This window comes from Sinocyclocheilus grahami, unplaced genomic scaffold (genome assembly GCF_001515645.1).
Source record: "Sinocyclocheilus grahami isolate Dianchi unplaced genomic scaffold, SAMN03320097.WGS_v1.1 scaffold408.1, whole genome shotgun sequence".
Taxonomy (NCBI): Eukaryota; Metazoa; Chordata; class Actinopteri; order Cypriniformes; family Cyprinidae; genus Sinocyclocheilus; species Sinocyclocheilus grahami.
This window is the reverse complement of record NW_015505587.1, coordinates 724,431-742,448: the sequence shown is the minus strand read 5'-3', so window position 1 is coordinate 742,448 and position 18,018 is coordinate 724,431. Positions and strand designations below refer to the sequence as shown.

Sequence of the window (18,018 nt, the reverse complement as noted above, 5' to 3'; positions counted from 1 at the left end):
CGTTTTGGTTTCCATTTTTGAATGATGAATACTGTTGTCGACTACTGCCACCTGCTGGTATGGAAAGTTTTTTCTTTTCACGCGTATGCAGAATGTATGTACTAGTCGGCCTTTGGTTGTAGCCTTTGCGGCAACTTTTTAGCCCAGACACAGGCGAAGCAACACAGTCGGCTTTCATCGCCGCTAGTTCTTTAATGTTGGTTTGGTGTGTCATGGTCTTTAAGGTATTTAGGACTCAATGTCTTAAAGTGACAGCGGCCATCTTATAGCTCATCAGTCCATGATCATACACTCATGAGGTATATGGGATCTTGCCCACACATCCCTTACAAAGGTCACATTGGAATCTTATTATTAGGGCAGTTCACACAGAATGCGTTTTCGCGTTCCATTGCGTGACTTTTATTCGGGTGCATCTCAATCAGCTCCCTAGATCGTGAATCAGTATATCGTGTACACAGGTAAGAACCCTGGTTCATTACACATTGGGACACTGTTTCCGAGTTGTAAAATGCCACCATCAAACCTTCTATTGTGTAATACTATGAGTTTACGCGGTTCAGAAAACGGCATGTGTATTCCAGTAAGGGAACATAGTAACCATAAATGCACCCTGGTTTTTGTGGTGCATTGTGAGATTTTTTAGGGAGCGAACATTCCAGTGTATTGGAAGGATTTAGTGATTGAGACAGCCATTAAAATGGCATTGCACTGTGTTGCTGCTTTTTAACGCCTTTTGCATCTCGAGCCCTTGTCAAGTTGTAAGAAGTTTCAAATAAAAACGCATCTTGAGAACCTGCCTTTTGCCATTTTCATCTTGCATTTTATAAATGTGAAAATGCATTCTTCGTGAACTGCCCCTTACAGTAAGCTGCTGACTGTATACTAACATCTCAAAACCAACAGCACCTTTGTTGGGGCTTGACGGTTTCATAAAGACTATAGTCAAATGCAGAATTGACTATGGTCCATGTCAAGAAAGAAGCCTCATATGATTTCCTAGGCACCAAACAAACCAAGACTATGTATCAAAATATATCCTTTTACATTTAAGCCTATTAAATTAAATTTACATCACAGTCAGAATGCCCGAGGAAGATCTAAACAATACTTTGAGCAAAAACGAAAGCTAATTTTAAGTAGCATTTATGTTTTCCATAGCCTCAGGTAAAGCGAAAGCTGCCAAAAGTTTTCCATGGCATTATTTTTGGTGCAAGATTAGTTGGAGTGCATTGGTTGGAAGGCCCACATATGAGCACAAAACATACATAAAAATGTATTGAAGTATGTGTGTAATACTTAGTCCACTTGCTGATCGAAAACAGATACCGAAATGAACTGCCAGAAGAAGTAATATGCAAACTGATGAGGTCCAGGGGTAAATCTGACCAGAAATTACACCAACTTAAAATGAAACAGTTGATGGTATCTTCTGAAATGTTTGTACAGAAACGCCAAGTGAGATGTCTTCCTGGTGCAACACGATTGCAGCTGTGAACTCGCCACTCTGGGAATACTCCGAAATATCACACATGTTCAGCAGGGCATATGCTCACAGGAGCCTGTGTGAGCCTGATAAATGCATTCCATTTACATGATCTGTACCAGCTTAGGAGCCCAAAGCTGTTTTGTTTTAAGAAAATAACTTTTGAAATTATATCTGAAATGACAGGAGCTAATAGGTTGAACTTAATCTGATCTAGATTCTGGTCCGAGCGAGCAAGTGAAGACAATCAGATTGCTGAGCATGTCAGAGATTCATATTGCTTCAGGTTACTTTCATTAGGAACTCCCAATGGAGACTGACCTTCCTAATTTATCCTTTTGAATTTGATAAAAAGGGGACTGTGAGAGTAATTGTTATAACAATAAACAAAAAGGAAAGGACAGCATCTTTTTGGCAATGGAAAATTCATAGAAAAAGCTATCCAGCTATCTGAATTTTGCAATTTGTAAAGGCAGTGGTCCAGCAGAAATCCAGGAACAGATGTAACAGTTGCGTTTCCATTAGTGATGTCCTTGACAAGCGAGATGGTGCCCAATGGTTTATGAAACTCCCTTTTTTTAAGCAGACACGAATGGAGACATAAAACACACAGAACTAAACTAAATGGTAATCAGTTTACATTTACAAATTGAAAACAGATGAATAAGCAGCCACTTAGGCACAGAGGTGTGTGTCTGTCCAGGATTTGCAGTCGGGATGTCCAGCGTGTTAAAGGGCGTCAGGGGCTGGAGTCTCTAGTGGATGGGGTTAATATCTGTGCGGTGATTGGGTGCTGTGCTGGAGGTGGTGATGGTGTTGTGCTGGATGACTTGCTGCTGGGTTACAGGGGTAGGACTTCCTGCCGGACTGCTCTCTGGACCTGAGGGACAAGAGGAGAGATGAAGATGTCTGGTTGCATCCATTCAGCTGTCTGTCAGTCCATCTGTCAATCCATCTATCCATCTGTCCTTTTAGACTGTTTGTCCATCCATGCATCCACTCATGTGTCTATCTGTCCATTCATCCATTTATTTGTCTATCTGTCCATTCATCCATTCCCTGTCTATCTGTCCATCCATCCATCTATCTATTCGTCCATCTATCTATCCCTCCATCTGTCTATTCGTCCATCTATCCATGCATTCATTCATTCATTCATTAATCCATCCATATGTCTATCTGTCCGTCCATCCATTCCCCATCTATCCATCCATCCTTCCATCCATCTGTCTATTCGTCCATGCATCCATTCATGTCTATCTGTCCATCCATCCATTCCCTATCTATCCATCCATCCATCTGTCTATTCGTCCATCTATCCATGCATTCATTCATTCATCCATCCATGCATCCATTCATATGTCTATCTGTCCATTCATCCATTTATCCATCCATATGTCTATCTGTCCATCCATCCATTCCCTATCTATCCATCCATCCGTCTATCTGTCCATCCATCAATCCATCCATCCATCTAATTGTCCATCTATCCATCCATCTGTCTATTCGTCCATCTATCCATGCATGCATTCATTCATTCATATGTCTATCTGTCCATTCATCCATCCATATGTCTATCTGTCCGTCCATCCATTCCCTATCCATCCATCCATCCATCTGTCTATTTGTTCATCCATCCATGCATCCATTAATATGTCTATCTGTCCATACATCCATTTATCCATCCATATGTCTATCTGTCCATCCATCCATTCCCTATCTATCCATATTTCCATCCATCCATCTGTCTATTCGTCCATCCATCCATGCATCCATTCATATGTCTATCTGTCCATTCATCCATTTATCCATCCATATGTCTATCTGTCCATCCATCCATTCTCTATCTATCCATAGTTCTTCGAAAAAGAGTAGGGGTGTAACCCTGGCATCCTGGTCAAATTTGCCCATTGGCCTCTGACCATCATGGCCTCCTAATCATCCCCATACACTGATTGGCTTCATCACTCTGTCTCCTCTCCACCAATAAGCTAGTGTGTGGTGGGCGTTCTGGCGCACTATGGCAGCAGGTGGATGCTGCACACTGGTGGTGGTTGAGGAGATTCCCCACTTTCATGTTAAGCGCTTTGAGTACCCAGAAAAGCGCTATATAAATGTAACTAATTATTATAATTATTATCTGTCCATTCATCCATTTATCCATCCATTTCCTATCTGTCTAGCCATCAATCCATCCAACCATACATCCATTCATCCATGCATTCATATGTCTATCTCTCCATTCATCCATTTATCCATCCACATGTCTGTCTATCTGTCCATCCATCGATCTCCTGTCTATCTGTCCATCTATCCATCTACTCATCGATATGTTTATTTGTCCAACCATCCACCCATCCATACATCTATTCATCCATCCATATGCCTGTCTATTTGTCCATCAATCTGTCCATCCATGCATCCTTCCTTCCATCCATCCAACCAACCATATGTCCATCCATCCATCCATCCGGATACTTGTAGTTTAGGAAAAGTAACTGAGATATTAAAGAGATCTCATTTGTGATTTTTGTTTCCTATGAGAAGACTGTGAAAATAATAAACACCACATTGATATGAATATTTAAATATTCACAACTTCATTAATTATTGATGAATTTGGACGTTTAGAAAGACAGGCAGTGTACATTACCTGAAGACATTTATTTCAAAGTGAAAATGGAAACAATAATTCTGCATCATAAACACCGCTAGGCAACTGGTTTGTCAGTGACTGAGAAAATGAGTGTTTTCCCCTCCTCTATAACCAGGGAGTGGCTGAGTTTAGGAAAAGTAACTGAGATATTAAAGAGATCTCATTTGTGATTTTTGTTTCCTATGAGAAGACTGTGAAAATAATAAACACCACATTGATATGAATATTTAAATATTCACAACTTCATTAATTATTGATGAATTTGGACGTTTAGAAAGACAGGCAGTGTACATTACCTGAAGACATTTATTTCAAAGTGAAAATGGAAACAATAATTCTGCATCATAAACACCGCTAGGCAACTGGTTTGTCAGTGACTGAGAAAATTAGTGTTTTCCCCTCCTCTATAACCAGGGAGTGGCAGCCTCCAAACATTTAAAAAATGTCACAAGTATCTATATCAGTGGGTGCGTCCTACAAACAATATACAGTATATTCGTTATTACGTAATGCCACCTCTGGCTGTGTGGGTGTGTGATGGTACTCACTGAGGTAACCTTGAGAGTCTTTCTGCATGGAGGTGATGGGACAGTCCTTGTGTGTCAATAAAAGCTGTTTCAGTTGTGTCACCTCGTTCTTTAGCATGGTGACCTCGTTCTGCCAATAAAAACAATAATAACATGAAACACTTACAAAAAAAATCCCTCAGTGTTTACAGGAACTTAATAACTAATTGCTAGTGAAATATCCAGTCATACACTTTGGCTACAGACATAAAACAAAACATAATGTGTAGCAACATAATTATTTCACAATTATCCTCATTATTTCTCAGATAAAAACATGTATATTTCACAAGTTTCCTGGATACAGTTTGGCTTGGATTTGACTGCTTAAGAGTTATTGTCTATTGAAATTCCTTTGTAGTTTAAGATTAAGTTTAAGCTGTGTTTGGGAAATCACGTTTGTGACAGTTAGCCCCTATGGTTCCTTAGTATGTAAACAAATTTAAACAAAGGCACACATGTTTAGGATGTTCTGTTTTTGTCATAAACCATGCGATACTTAACATAATTATGACAAACATGTTGGGAAAAGGTCTCTTGTGGATGTATTGGCAGCTTCACATCAAACCTCCCAGCAGACACAATGAATTAAAGGCCAGACAAGTCTGGGTCTCATTAGAAAACCTCATAATGAACAGGCGGTGAATTCCCTACAATTACCGTTGTGGGAAACACAAGCGTCTGATCACACAGAGTTCTTGAATTTGATGAAATGATTTAGCAGAACCAATATGAAAACATGGCAGCGTTTCAGGGATGCTTGGTGGAGAAGAATCCTCGCTTTGACAGGTACCATGTTTGTGACTGTGGGGTGAATATTTCACAAAACAAGCCTGAACAATGGGACTATGGGAGTGCCAGGGTGTCTATGAGTATTCTGTCCCACCTCAGCAAACTATGCAATAACAAAGAAAAACAAACACATTTAACATGTTTTGTTCTATTGTTAGTGGGAACTTGGGCTGGGTGTTTATATCTCACTATTTTTCAACTTTTTGACAATATAAAACATACAGTATATCATCATATTTTTTTTTTCAGAGGAACCTTAATTTCAACCAAAGCAAATTTAATTTAATATAGTTAATGCAAAAAGAAAAATGAAGGCTTGTTTTTTACTAAAATAAAGGAAGAATTATATTGAAAAGTTTCATTTATATGCACCAGAATAAGAATACATCATAATAAACAGAAATGTTTGCATACATATATATATATATATATACTTTTTCTTTTTTTGCTAAATATACATTACCATTCAAAAGTTTGGTCCGTATGTTTTTTGTTTTGTTTTATTAATACTTTTATTCAGCAAGAATACATTAATGATGAAACTGACAGTAAATAATTAAATAATGTTGCAAAAGATTTCTATTTCAAATAAATTACATTCTGAACTATTTACAAAAAAAAATAATAATAAAAACATGGTTTCCCCAAAATATTAAGCAGCACAACTGTTATAAACATTGATAATAATAAGAAATGTTTCTTGAGCAACAAATCAGCATATTAGAATGATTTCTAAAGAATCATATGACACTGAAGACTGAAGAAATAGCTGCTGAATATTCAGCTCTACCAACACAGGAATAAACTAGATTTTAAAATAAATTAAAATAGAAAACGGTTATTGTTTTTACTGTATTTTTGATCATTCTTGGTGAGCATGGAGAGAAGAAAAGTCTGACCAAACCCAAAGATCTGAACGTTACAGTGTAAATATTTCAATATATGTAAATTGCCATACAGAGACTTCAATGAACATTTTTGAGTCACAATGCGAATATATCAGTGTCTTCAACTGATTCGATTTTAGTCATGAGGCAAAGAGGGTTCACAAAACGAATTCAAAATGAATTCAAATCTTTATTGTCAGCAAAATCTTTGTGAATACATCACAAGTACCTTACATTGCCTAGCATTAGTAGGAATGGCGTGGCCTAGTGGTTAAAAATGTAGGCTGGTAATTGAAAGGTTCAAACCACACTAATTGCAACCAGCGAAGCATCGACTGTGGCCTTGAGCAAGACAGGTTAACCTCAGCTTGCTCAGATAAGCAGAGAGCGAATGATGTGGCCTGATGAGGATGATCACCATGTCCAAAAGAGGTCAAGCTGTTCTGGTTTCATGGTTTTAGAGGGGGCTTTAGATATGTGTCATCTGGTCAGACTGGACCACCAGCAGGCGATCACCTGTACACCAGTTCAATCAAGCTTGGAGACCTGCTGAAAACCAGCTTGACTGGGTTAAGCTGTGGGTAGTGCAGGATATCCTCCAAAACAGACTTACATGACACAGCATCAATCTCTCAGGTAAATCTCCATGCAAATTCAAGGTCTACTGAGAGCCCAAATGGATGCGTATGAATGGAAAGCTCTCGCAGATGAGATGTGCCATGATGCACAGAGGTTTTACTGGCCTACAAACCGCACTTTCAGCTGCAGCTGGCTGTGCTCTGGTTACTCTGTAGACCTCAATAACCCATTGACCCTGCCCTCCACACAGCCGTCCCCATCTGCTCTCCATCGACAGTAGCTTCAGCTGTCAAATCAAGGGTGTTTATGAGCTTCTGTGGTCTAGAGTAAGCTAATACCGAGTGAAATATGAAGCCCCGCGTGAAATACATCTCAGTGTGTGTTCCAAAGTGAAGTGTGCTTTTTAACGCTTAAGAACAGAGGCTTTCAGCTGAGGAGAAGTGTACAAATGAGTGATTCTGACCTGCAACTGCATGTTGGTTTGGGTGAGCTCCTCCGCTTTCTTTTCTAGCGACATCACCCACACTTTCCTCTTCTGTCTGCAGCGTGTGGCAGCCGCGCGGTTCCTCTCCAGGAACTTCCTCCTGCGCTCGTCGGGGTCCTCGTCCATGACCCGTCTGCGGCGCCCTCCGCTGGGCGGCGGGGACTGAAGGGTCTGCGTCGGCTGCATTTGCTGTGCAGCTGGAGATAACTGTAAAATACGGGACAACAAACAGTCTGAAGTTACAATTCTCCCCTGAGGCATCATATTCATATATTCACAGACCTGGCTGCCAGCCAATCACCTGTCTAACATCTCATCGCTCAGACCTCTTCAGTCAGAAGCTTCCTGTCTGGGAGTTTTCTTTAAAACAACATGTGCCCTGTGCACGTGGCCCTACAGTCCTATGATGGACATCTGGGTGTGAGAAACAGCAGTGTGATTTACAGGCTGCCCCACCCTCATAAAGAGGTGTCAGGGCCCAGTTTTCCACTGCACATGTCCACTCGGACCAATACTCTACAACACCCTGAAAAACAGGGCCACTACCAGTGTACAAGGCCCACAAAAAGCTTCTTTGACATATGCTTGGCAGTTGCCATGTTTGCCGTCTTTAGATCATTACAGGTTTCTGGAGGCGATGGAAAATGCAGTGGCTTTGATGGTTTGTATGTATACAGGGCCCCTTCATTGGCTTAATAATACATTAAAGCAGAACTTCTGAATCACAAAAAGATGGATTCAGTCACCCTAAAGACCTGAAGAGAATTTTAAGTAGACAGGTTAATACAAATAACAGTGAGAGTAAAAATCTAGTTTAAAACACATGTGCCAAAGTTCTTAGAAATGTACTCTTTAGTTTACATGGGTTTGAAAACCTTTTATATCATTTTCAACAAAAATGTGGTGCAAGTAATACATAAGAACTGTTTTCATTTACAACTTACATTTTCAGCAACATACATTTTCCTTTCATATTGAACACGTGAATGTACACCTATTTTTTTTTTTTACATACTTTCAAAATAAAAAGTATTTTTAAAAAACATTATGAATCTTTACTTTATTAAATATCATTACTTTTTTTGCATCACATTACATTTTACAACCTGAACTAACCTTGCATTGTCATAATCAGGTCAAAATATCTGCTATTTTAAGAGACTTATTGGCCTTGAGTTTGCAGGTACCTTTCTATTATATAATTTCTTGTGTGTGTGTGTGTGTGTGTGTGTTTCTGCATGTTGGTTGCACCACATAACTTTGATCTGGCAGACAAAATTTTTCTTAAATATTAATAATACTTCAAGAAAACTTAAAGTGTTATTTATTTATTTAATTTTTTTATTTTTAAGAATGTCATTCTTTTAATGGTTTTTTTTCTTCATTATGACATTTTTTTTAAACTTTATTTTCAACTAATTTAATTTAGAAATAAAAAGTATTTACATTTTAATGTACAGTTTTTATATATAAACTCTGGAGGGAAAAAAAAAATCTCACACATGTTCACAATATGGCCCCAGTTGTTGTTGTTTTTTTACTCTCTCTCCGTTAATTTATCCCAACTCAAGTAAACTTGAACATTTAAATTCAGCTTAACTCATCAATCTCTACATCACTTGTATTGCAGCATTAGACCCTCAACAACTGTATCTCACTCCAGTTCAGTACCTGTGAAGCAGCAGAGTGCATTGGTTGGTGTGGAGAGGTCTGATGTCCGTGTGCAGGGTGCAGGTGGGGCGGGTGGGAGTTGTGGTGCCCGTGGCTTTGTGGGTGGTGATGGGCGCTCTGTGCATGGTTGGGGTGGTGGTGGGCATGGTGTGGGTATCCGTGGGGTGGGCCTTGCATGTGCTGGTGGGGGTGAGAGTGCAGGTGGTGGTGACCGGTCTGATCCTGCCGCGATTGCATCATCTCCATCATATGACCCATGGAGTTCATGCTGCCGTTCACCATGCCCCCTGGATGGTGGGCAAGGGCAGCTTTCAGTCTCTGAGTAGAAAAATTGGGAAAACATGTTAGCATTATGACTAGCAAGTTTCAGATTTTTCACTTAAAAAAGTATTTTATTTAGTTCACTGAAGAAAAAAAATGCACCTAGACTTTGATTAGCACCAGGGGGCCATGTTGTGAACACATTTTTTCAATGAAAATATTTAAACCTCACTAAAACAAACTATATATATAGAGAGAGAGAGAGCGAGAGAGAGAAAGAGAGAGAGAGAGAGGGAGAGACAGAGAGCGAGAGAGAGAGAGAGAGAGAGAGAGGGAGAGAGAGATTATATATGTTATTATTATTATTATTATTATTAAGAATATTACATTTATTTTTTCTTACCATATTGGCAAATTTCTATCTATTTCTTTCTACCTTAAAGCATAAACTAAAATAAAATAAAATCTAGTGGGTTTTTTGATTGAAAAACAACAAACAATATTTTAAGACAATAAATTTGTGGGTGGTGATGGGCGCTCTGTGCATGGTTGGGGTGGTGGTGGGCATGGTGTGGGTATCCGTGGGGTGGGCCTTGCATGTGCTGGTGGGGGTGAGAGTGCAGGTGGTGGTGACCGGTCTGATCCTGCCGCGATTGCATCATCTCCATCATATGACCCATGGAGTTCATGCTGCCGTTCACCATGCCCCCTGGATGGTGGGCAAGGGCAGCTTTCAGTCTCTGAGTAGAAAAATTGGGAAAACATGTTAGCATTATGACTAGCAAGTTTCAGATTTTTCACTTAAAAAAGTATTTTATTTAGTTCACTGAAGAAAAAAAATGCACCTAGACTTTGATTAGCACCAGGGGGCCATGTTGTGAACACATTTTTTCAATGAAAATATTTAAACCTCACTAAAACAAACTATATATATAGAGAGAGAGAGAGCGAGAGAGAGAAAGAGAGAGAGAGAGAGGGAGAGAGAGATTATATATGTTATTATTATTATTATTATTATTAAGAATATTACATTTATTTTTTCTTACCATATTGGCAAATTTCTATCTATTTCTTTCTACCTTTAAGCATAAACTAAAATAAAATAAAATCTAGTGGGTTTTTTGATTGAAAAACAACAAACAATATTTTAAGACAATACATTTTAAAACAATAAATTGTTTATTTTTTCTGTTTAAGCATAAATTAAAATGAATTGAATGAGGTTTATTCTTATCAAATTTGGCTTCCAAAGAAAATGTATCTTTATTTTATCTAGACAAAACATGGCTGTCTAGTGAGTTGACAAGTGAATGATTCAATTTTTTCCAATAGATTAAATGTGACCGCTCGCCCACTTTGTGACGTACATGAATGTCCGAACTAAGCCCATCACGCCCATTTACCCTCTCACCCACACACCTACACACCCTCTTACAAACCCAAACACACTATTCAGATACAGATATATCTGTCGTCACTGTCTAAGAGCTTCATCTGAAGAACGAGCCCAGCACGGTGCAGGTCTGGCAGCGAGAGGGCCCTGGGGACCCGATTTGCCCATTTCCCCTTCGGCCTACGCACTGTTGCTTCAACCGTGTGGTCTACTTAAGCTTTCACCCAGGGCTGGTCTTGGAGTCTATGACTCTAGAGACACTCAAAGCGCGTCTGTGTTTGGAATATGTTTATCTGACTGCTCTCTCTCTCTCATACAGCTGTTTTTCTGGGCAGCTCAATAAGACAACTTAGGGGTTTGAAAAAAAAGCCACAAGTATAAACATACATCCCGCCAAAATATGTCCGATGGTTTGATCTGTTGACGGCACATATAGACAAAATGAAAAAATGAAAAAGTACATAAGCATGTGCATATATACTTGTATGTCTGTGTCCATTCAGTTTGACTTTCTTAAACTTGAGCCAAGGCAAAAAAAAAAAAAAAACTCTGAGGAGTATTTTTAGAGAGTGTTGAGTCTACGGTATATATTTCCACAAAAGCTGAACAGGTAGACTGACTTTATAAGAAATGGGTCTGAGGTTCAAAAAAATAAACAAAACACATAATCTCTTCATGGCAAAAAATAATAATAATAAAACAAAATTACACATTTAAAGGGGCACTCAGTAAGTTTTTGTTTGTTGCACTGGCCAATATGAGTCTTGGGCTTTTGACACCTAATGGTGTGGATGCAGCAGCTTCATCAAGCAAAAGAAAATATTGTTTCCAATGCTATTGTAAAAAAAAAAAAACAATTAAGTTTTTAATAAAATTTATTTGTTTTCCTATTGACATGCTCTGGACAGTCTTCATACATTATATTTACACATATTTCAGTGCTTTGACCATTGTCTGCAGATCCCACCTTCTCACACGCCACGATTGGTCGATTATGTACAATGCCTGCATGCTATTGGTCAAACTACTTTTCAGTCATTACCTTCAGTGAGTATGAAAAAACAATAGGACAACAAAGCCAAAACACCAGACATTTCAGACAATTTAGAAATCCCAGCCAGGACATGTTCCAGGAAAAAGAGGACATATGGTCACCCTGTGAGGGAGACGTTACATTTAAATAATTTAAATCTCATACGTTTTCGCAAACAAATCCAAAAGAATGACAGAAAGGAATCAGACGTGTCCCTGCCATGCTCCTGTTCTCCCACACGCTCCAGATGCTGTCAGTCAGAGCTGTGTATTTGTAACAGGCAGCACATTCACTGTCTGAGAGTCAAAGCCAACTGGACTGTATGTGAGTGCCAAGGCACAAACCAGAGCACAGCATCCCTTTCTTCTCAAGCTGGTCAACCTGTGAGATGTCTTTTTTTCCGAGATGTTTTATTCTCTGACTCATCCTAGTTGCTATTTACCAAAACAAAATTCAAATTGATTTGATAAGTTGCTTGTTCTTCAGCTCTCTAAGCCAAACCATATCGTCCCTCTCTGACTGCTGGAGCTGCCAGTGCTTTCTGCCTTCACACACTTGCTGCCAAATGCACAAGCACTAACCTACCCACCCTTACTGCTGCCCTTAACTAGCATTAACGCTGTTTTCCCCCACCCTCTGCAACTTAATCCACCTTAACCCTTGCCAACACAGCAGTAATACTCCACCATTGCCTTTATCAACATTTCTGCTGCAGCACGCAAAACGCTTCCCTTTAAGAAAACACTGACAGCCACAGTGTGATATATGTGTATATGTCTAGTGTATGATTATGTGTATGATTTATATGTCTGTATTTTTTGTTGTGGTAAAATGGACCAAAAGTGGCTGCTTTGAGCTTTTTAAATGTAACTTTATTAACACAATAGCCAAAAAAGTATATGGACATTATTTAAAAGATATTGATCATTGTTACAAAATTGCTACAATAAAATTCCATTTCAAACAAATGCTGTTCTTTTGAACTTATTCATCACAGAAACCTGAACAAAATATATCATGGTTTCCACTAAAATATTAAGCAGCACAACTGTTTTCAACACTGATTATAATAAAAATGTTTCTTGAGCATCAAATCAGCATAATAAAATGATTTTTGAAGGATTATGTGACACTGAAGGCTGCTGAAAATTCAGCTTTGCCATCACAGGTATACATTGTATTTTAAAATATATTAAAATAGAAAACAGCTATTTTAAAATAGTAATAATTCCCAATATTCCTGCTTTTACTGCATTTTTTAAAAAAGGCATCTTTGGTACATCTTATCTAATGCAATTAAATTAATATTTATTAAATTATGAAATTAAAGTGTAAAAAAAACACTTTAATATATATTTTTTTAATTATTATTTTGAAATTATGCACTTTTTCCAGCACAGTTATGGGTTCACTGGTAAATTTAATCAAGAAATGGATACATTCTTCAAGTTGTGCATGGCTGTGCATGAGTCTTATCTAACATAATGCATCTAACTCTCTTCGCTAGAAAACGTGACATCTGTATTAGTCTCTAATAAGTGTACAAAGATGGATTGTATCAGAATCACAGGAGCCGAGGGACCATCTTTCAATCATTAACATACTTGACATACTGGGGTCACAGTGCACAGAAACACCTCTCACTGATTGCACCACCTGTCACTCAGCACCACTCTCACTTTGATTGGACCTGGGCAGCTGTGCACCTATCTCTCCCTCCCTCTTGTTCAGACAGATTGCACTGAGTTCCCACGCAGTGGAATGCCTCTGTCTGGGGCCATGCCACGCTAAGAGAGGGGACAAGCACGGGGGCCTCGTCGTATAAAGCTCAGCTTGGCACTGGGCCAGCTGCAGATGGAGGGAGGAAGTGAGAAGGGGGGCATTGGAGTAGCTCTTGCTCTTTTTCTTGCACAGGAAGAGCCATCCATCCATCATTTGTGGGGCATAGGGAGAGCGTCCGCTATCAGTGCTCTAATGTAATCAGTCTGGCTCTGAGCAGGGCCCCAGAGTGCCGCACGGGGTCAGAGGCCAAATGAGCCACAACAGGCTGAAAGAGACAGCTCAATGCAGGAAATACACACTTAACAGATACACTATACACACTAGTGATATGAAATACACAAGCTTTGTGCTGAAACACTTGACGAAATAGAGTGCATTAATGCCTGCCTACTTTTTCAGTGCACTTAAGTATTTTTTTCCCATAGAGATTTTAAAAAATACTTTGTTAAAGCGTTATAAGCCATGAACCAAACCAACAAGCTATGAAGTGAATCATAACATTACATTATTTGAAGCAAGAAATTGACAAAATGACAAAGGCATGAGACTGTGTACTTAACTGCTTTAGTGAGGGAAAGAACTACAATCCCATAAAGAGAAATATAACTATTAATTTAATGTTGTTGATTATATCTTTAGAAATAATGTATTTTAAGTATATTGCAAAATATGCATTTATATACACACAATTATTTAAGTATTTTGACCGCATAGCGAGACTTGATCACGTCATTTGCGGTGTTTCATGGAAGTGGCCATTCCCTGCAAGTTCTTTTGGCACAATTTGCTCACCGCGAGTTTCTGACTGGTGGAATTTTCTGTACAGTATCATGAGTAATGCAGTTTTTCACCACAAATTCAGCATTTTAAGAATCAGTTGAACAAATACCAATGGATGGCTTCAACAAAAGCATATACCATCAATTTACATCCTGGCAACTCACAGTAGGTCTGTCTAAGGTTTAATTATCTAAGTTATTGTATTATTAAAAATCACTTTCCCTATGGAGAAAATGAAAATGAATGGAGTTTTTACTTCTGGAACCCAACTGTTGCACTATATAATTAAGAAAAGAAGTCAGAAATGCTAACTATAGGATATAGAGCAAGTAATCAGCTATATATATATATATATATATATATAAATTCCATGCAGCACACTTATCAGACAGACATTTCATTCTTTAAAGCTTTTGGTAACATCAATCAAACCACTAAAACCTGCTCTGCTTTTGGCAGAAACACAGAAAAAACCTGAAACCATTAGTCACTCAACGGGCAAAAAAAAATGACACATCAAAATAAGAAAGTTAAGATCACATTTGTTAAGCAATTATTAATCTAAGATTATTCATCCTTTACACTTCCAACCAAAACTAGACTTGTCAATAATGTAGCACGAACAGAAAAGAAATGAGAATAAAAGTACTCTCACCCAAGTACTTCAAGGAAAACTTTCCCTTACAAATCTGGCAGGTAGAAATGAACAGTGCAGGGACGCTTGTAATATAACCTATTTATGTTACGTGTACATAATCTCTCATGACGTTAGCTGAGAACCCAGATCAGCGCTGATGTGTGTCACTGAGTAGGTCTCATCTGCCTTTCGTAATGAGGTGTAAACAGACATTAGAGTCGAGCCCTCAGAGCTGAAACAGCAGCTGTATTAGCCTGTAATGATAGTGCTGTCTTGCACGCTGGCACTGCAAAACCTGGGGAAAACAATCATTACTGTAACTCAAGTGTTGGCCTGTTGAGAAGCTGTCCTTTACGGGGTAACTCTCCTGAACTGAGAAGTGTGTGAAGCACCTGTGTTAGATGAGATGGAACCAAAGACAGGTGGGGACTGAATGTAAAAGTTTAAGAATTGGTCACTGAAAAACTGGAAAGGACTTTCTTGATCTGGCAAGCTCTAATCTGATTTGCCAAGCTAAATCTTTTGAAAGATACTCAAAGAATTTTTTTTGTAACACTTAGGGTACATTTACATGACAATAATGTACTAAAAACAGAAAAGGATTTTCTTTGTGTTTTTGAAAAGTTTCACATACAGATGACAATATTGTCAAAACTATCCCTGTTCACACGGATCCGCAAAAATTACTAAAATCGCTGTATAATGCATGCCAGGCCAGTTGTTGGCAATGTCACTTTCTACTAAACACTACGCACATGCACACATACCTATAGACTGAACGCATAATACGCATGTGGCAAGATGCCACCATTTTCACAAATTTGTGTTGTTTTCAAGTTTGCGTTTTTAGGCTCCCAAAACGCCATTGTTGTGTAAATGAATGGCGTTTTGGGAGTTGAAAACTGCTGAAGGCTGAAAGATGCCCCCTCACAGCAAAAATTCTTGCATAGGTTCTGCAGTGTATTTCAAACTTTATTGCAACAAGTGCCACCTACTGGTCAATAATCAGTACTTGATCGTACTTCAAGTTCATTGAAGAGTAAAGGAGGAAGCGTGTGTTTTTATGTGAATCAGTGGTGGTGCACGGATACAAAGGTAATTTCAACGGTATGTTCTACCAACCTGGAACTATTAACCATCAAGTGCGGACCTTTTCATCTGCCTAGAGACTTTACTTCTGTTATTCTGGTTGCTGTGTATATTCCACCTCGAGCAGCAGCTAATAAGGCAGCTCAACAGTTGGCTGCCCATATAATGCGGTTGGAAATCTCATATCCAGATTCAACAATATTGTTTCTTGGGGACTTTAATCATGTTGATATGAGGAAGATCATGCCCAGATTCAAACAGCTGATCAAAGTGATGACTAGATTGGATAAGATCTTAAGATATTGTGTGTTTTCTAATGCTTTTCACTCTGTGTCTTGGGCTCCATTGGGGCAATCAGACCATAATTAGATTTTTCTCATTCCTGTTTATCCATGTAAATCTAAACGTATTATACCAATTAAGAGAGTGGTCAAGGAATGGTCTGTGGAGGAAAGAGACATGCTAATGGCCTGTTTAGAGGCTACCAATTGGTTTTTAAAGAGTCATGTTTTGATTTGGAAGAGTACACTGAGGTGGTTACCTTATATATAAGTTTTTGTGAGATGGTGTGTATACCTTCTAAGGCTGTTACCATATATAATAATAATAAGCCATGGTTTAATAAGGAAATTAAAAAATTATGGAGGGAGAAGCACAAGGCATTTAAGAGTGGGGATAAAGAGCTTTATAAAATTATCAAAGGCGACTTTGAAAAAGCTGTTAAAAAGGCAAAAGGAAATTATACGTAAGTGTACATTAGAAAATAAGTTGAAGCTCAATGACACTTATGGTATATGGAAAAATCTAGAGCAGATCACAGGCTATAAGATAAAATCTCAAGTCATCTCTGATGATATTACATTGCCTGATGAACTTAATGCGTTCTACAGTCGCTTTGAAAATACAATGGAGGGACAGGTTGGTCAGCCGACGCTGCCCTCCTGGTCCTGTATTATAAGCCCTCCTTTTAAAATAGAGGAATATGAAGTCAGGGATCTCCTGCGGAAGCAGAGCAGCAGAAAGGCACCAGGCCCTGACTCCATATCATCTGCAACATTGAAGTGGTGTGCGTTCATCCTTGCCCCAGTATTCACCGATATATTCAACTGGTCGTTAAGAGTATGCAGAGTTCCAGCATGTTTTAAAGCAACTGTTATAATTCCAGTGCCAAAAAAGTCGAATATTAGTTGCTTAGATGATTACAGACCAGTGGCCCTAACTTCAGTTGCTATGAAAATCTTTGAGCGATTGGTGCTTAGGTATCTAATTTCTAAAATCTGTCTGGATTCTCACCAATTCGCCTATAAGACTAATAGGTCGGTTGATGATGCTGTGGCTCTGTGTATCCATTCAATTTTGCAACAGCTTGAAGCCCCTAATACTTATGTCAGAGTCCTTTTTGTGGACTATAAATCAGCATTTAATACAATTATTCCAGTTAAACTTTTTGATAAGTTAAAGCAATTGAGGATTCAACACTCCCTTGCTTTTTGGATTTGGAATTTTTTGTAGAACAGAAAACAAGTAGTTAAAATTAATCTCAAAACAATTAGTGTGGGGGCCCCACAAGGATGTGTGCTGTCACTATTATCGTACTCTGTATACACTAATGATTGTGTTTCACATTGTAAATCAGTGTAAATTTTTAAGTTTGCAGATGATACTACATTGACTGGTTTAATAACAAATAATAACGAATCGGACTATAGAAGGGAGGTTTCTATACTGTTCAAATGGAGTTGTACTCATAATTTTAAGGTGAATGTCCTAAAAACAAAGGAAATGGTGTTTGATTTCAGACGGAAGACAAATGCTGTTTTGCCATTGACTATTAATGGTCAGGACATTGAAAATGTTTTAAGTTTCTCGGGACTGCTATCTCTGCAACGTTAAAGTGGGACGACAACCTAAGAGGCATTATT

At 38.6% G+C, this 18,018-nt stretch overlaps 2 protein-coding genes across 3 annotated transcripts in view; both read right to left on the bottom strand.

The window, feature by feature from the left end:
* On the bottom strand, positions 1-9,434 carry LOC107550832 (cyclic AMP-responsive element-binding protein 5-like). Of its 2 annotated transcripts, none has more exons than XM_016232227.1 (4): positions 9,122-9,434; positions 7,430-7,657; positions 4,691-4,799; positions 1-2,366 (listed from the first exon to the last, which is right to left on the bottom strand). In XM_016232227.1, exons 1-4 carry the CDS (start codon positions 9,401-9,403, stop codon positions 2,242-2,244), a joined length of 744 nt encoding a protein of 247 aa, XP_016087713.1. In that variant the 5' UTR covers positions 9,404-9,434; the 3' UTR covers positions 1-2,241. The 2 variants fall into 2 exon arrangements, with proteins under 2 accessions (XP_016087713.1, XP_016087714.1); XM_016232228.1 differs by lacking the exon at positions 1-2,366 and adding an exon at positions 4,297-4,322.
* A 37-nt stretch (positions 9,435-9,471) lies between these two features.
* LOC107550799 (cyclic AMP-responsive element-binding protein 5-like) overlaps positions 9,472-18,018 on the bottom strand; it is a 73,161-nt gene continuing 64,614 nt past the window's right edge. The window contains exons 8-9 of the mRNA XM_016232174.1: positions 9,928-10,122; positions 9,472-9,477 (exon numbers count right to left, since the gene is read on the bottom strand). Coding sequence (XP_016087660.1) covers positions 9,472-9,477; positions 9,928-10,122 — 201 coding nt within the window. The remainder of the gene's footprint in view (positions 9,478-9,927; positions 10,123-18,018) is intronic.

Bases quoted from the DNA above. Each gene is read 5' to 3' on its own strand.
- LOC107550832 (XM_016232227.1), bottom strand. From the start codon at position 9,403: ATGGTGAACGGCAGCATGAACTCCATGGGTCATATGATGGAGATGATG. The intron at 7,658-9,121 runs GTACTGAACTGG...CGTATTTTACAG, and splicing joins TGCACTCTGCTGCTTCACAG to TTATCTCCAGCTGCACAGCA. The intron at 2,367-4,690 runs GTGAGTACCATC...CTTGTCCCTCAG, and splicing joins AGACTCTCAAGGTTACCTCA to GTCCAGAGAGCAGTCCGGCA.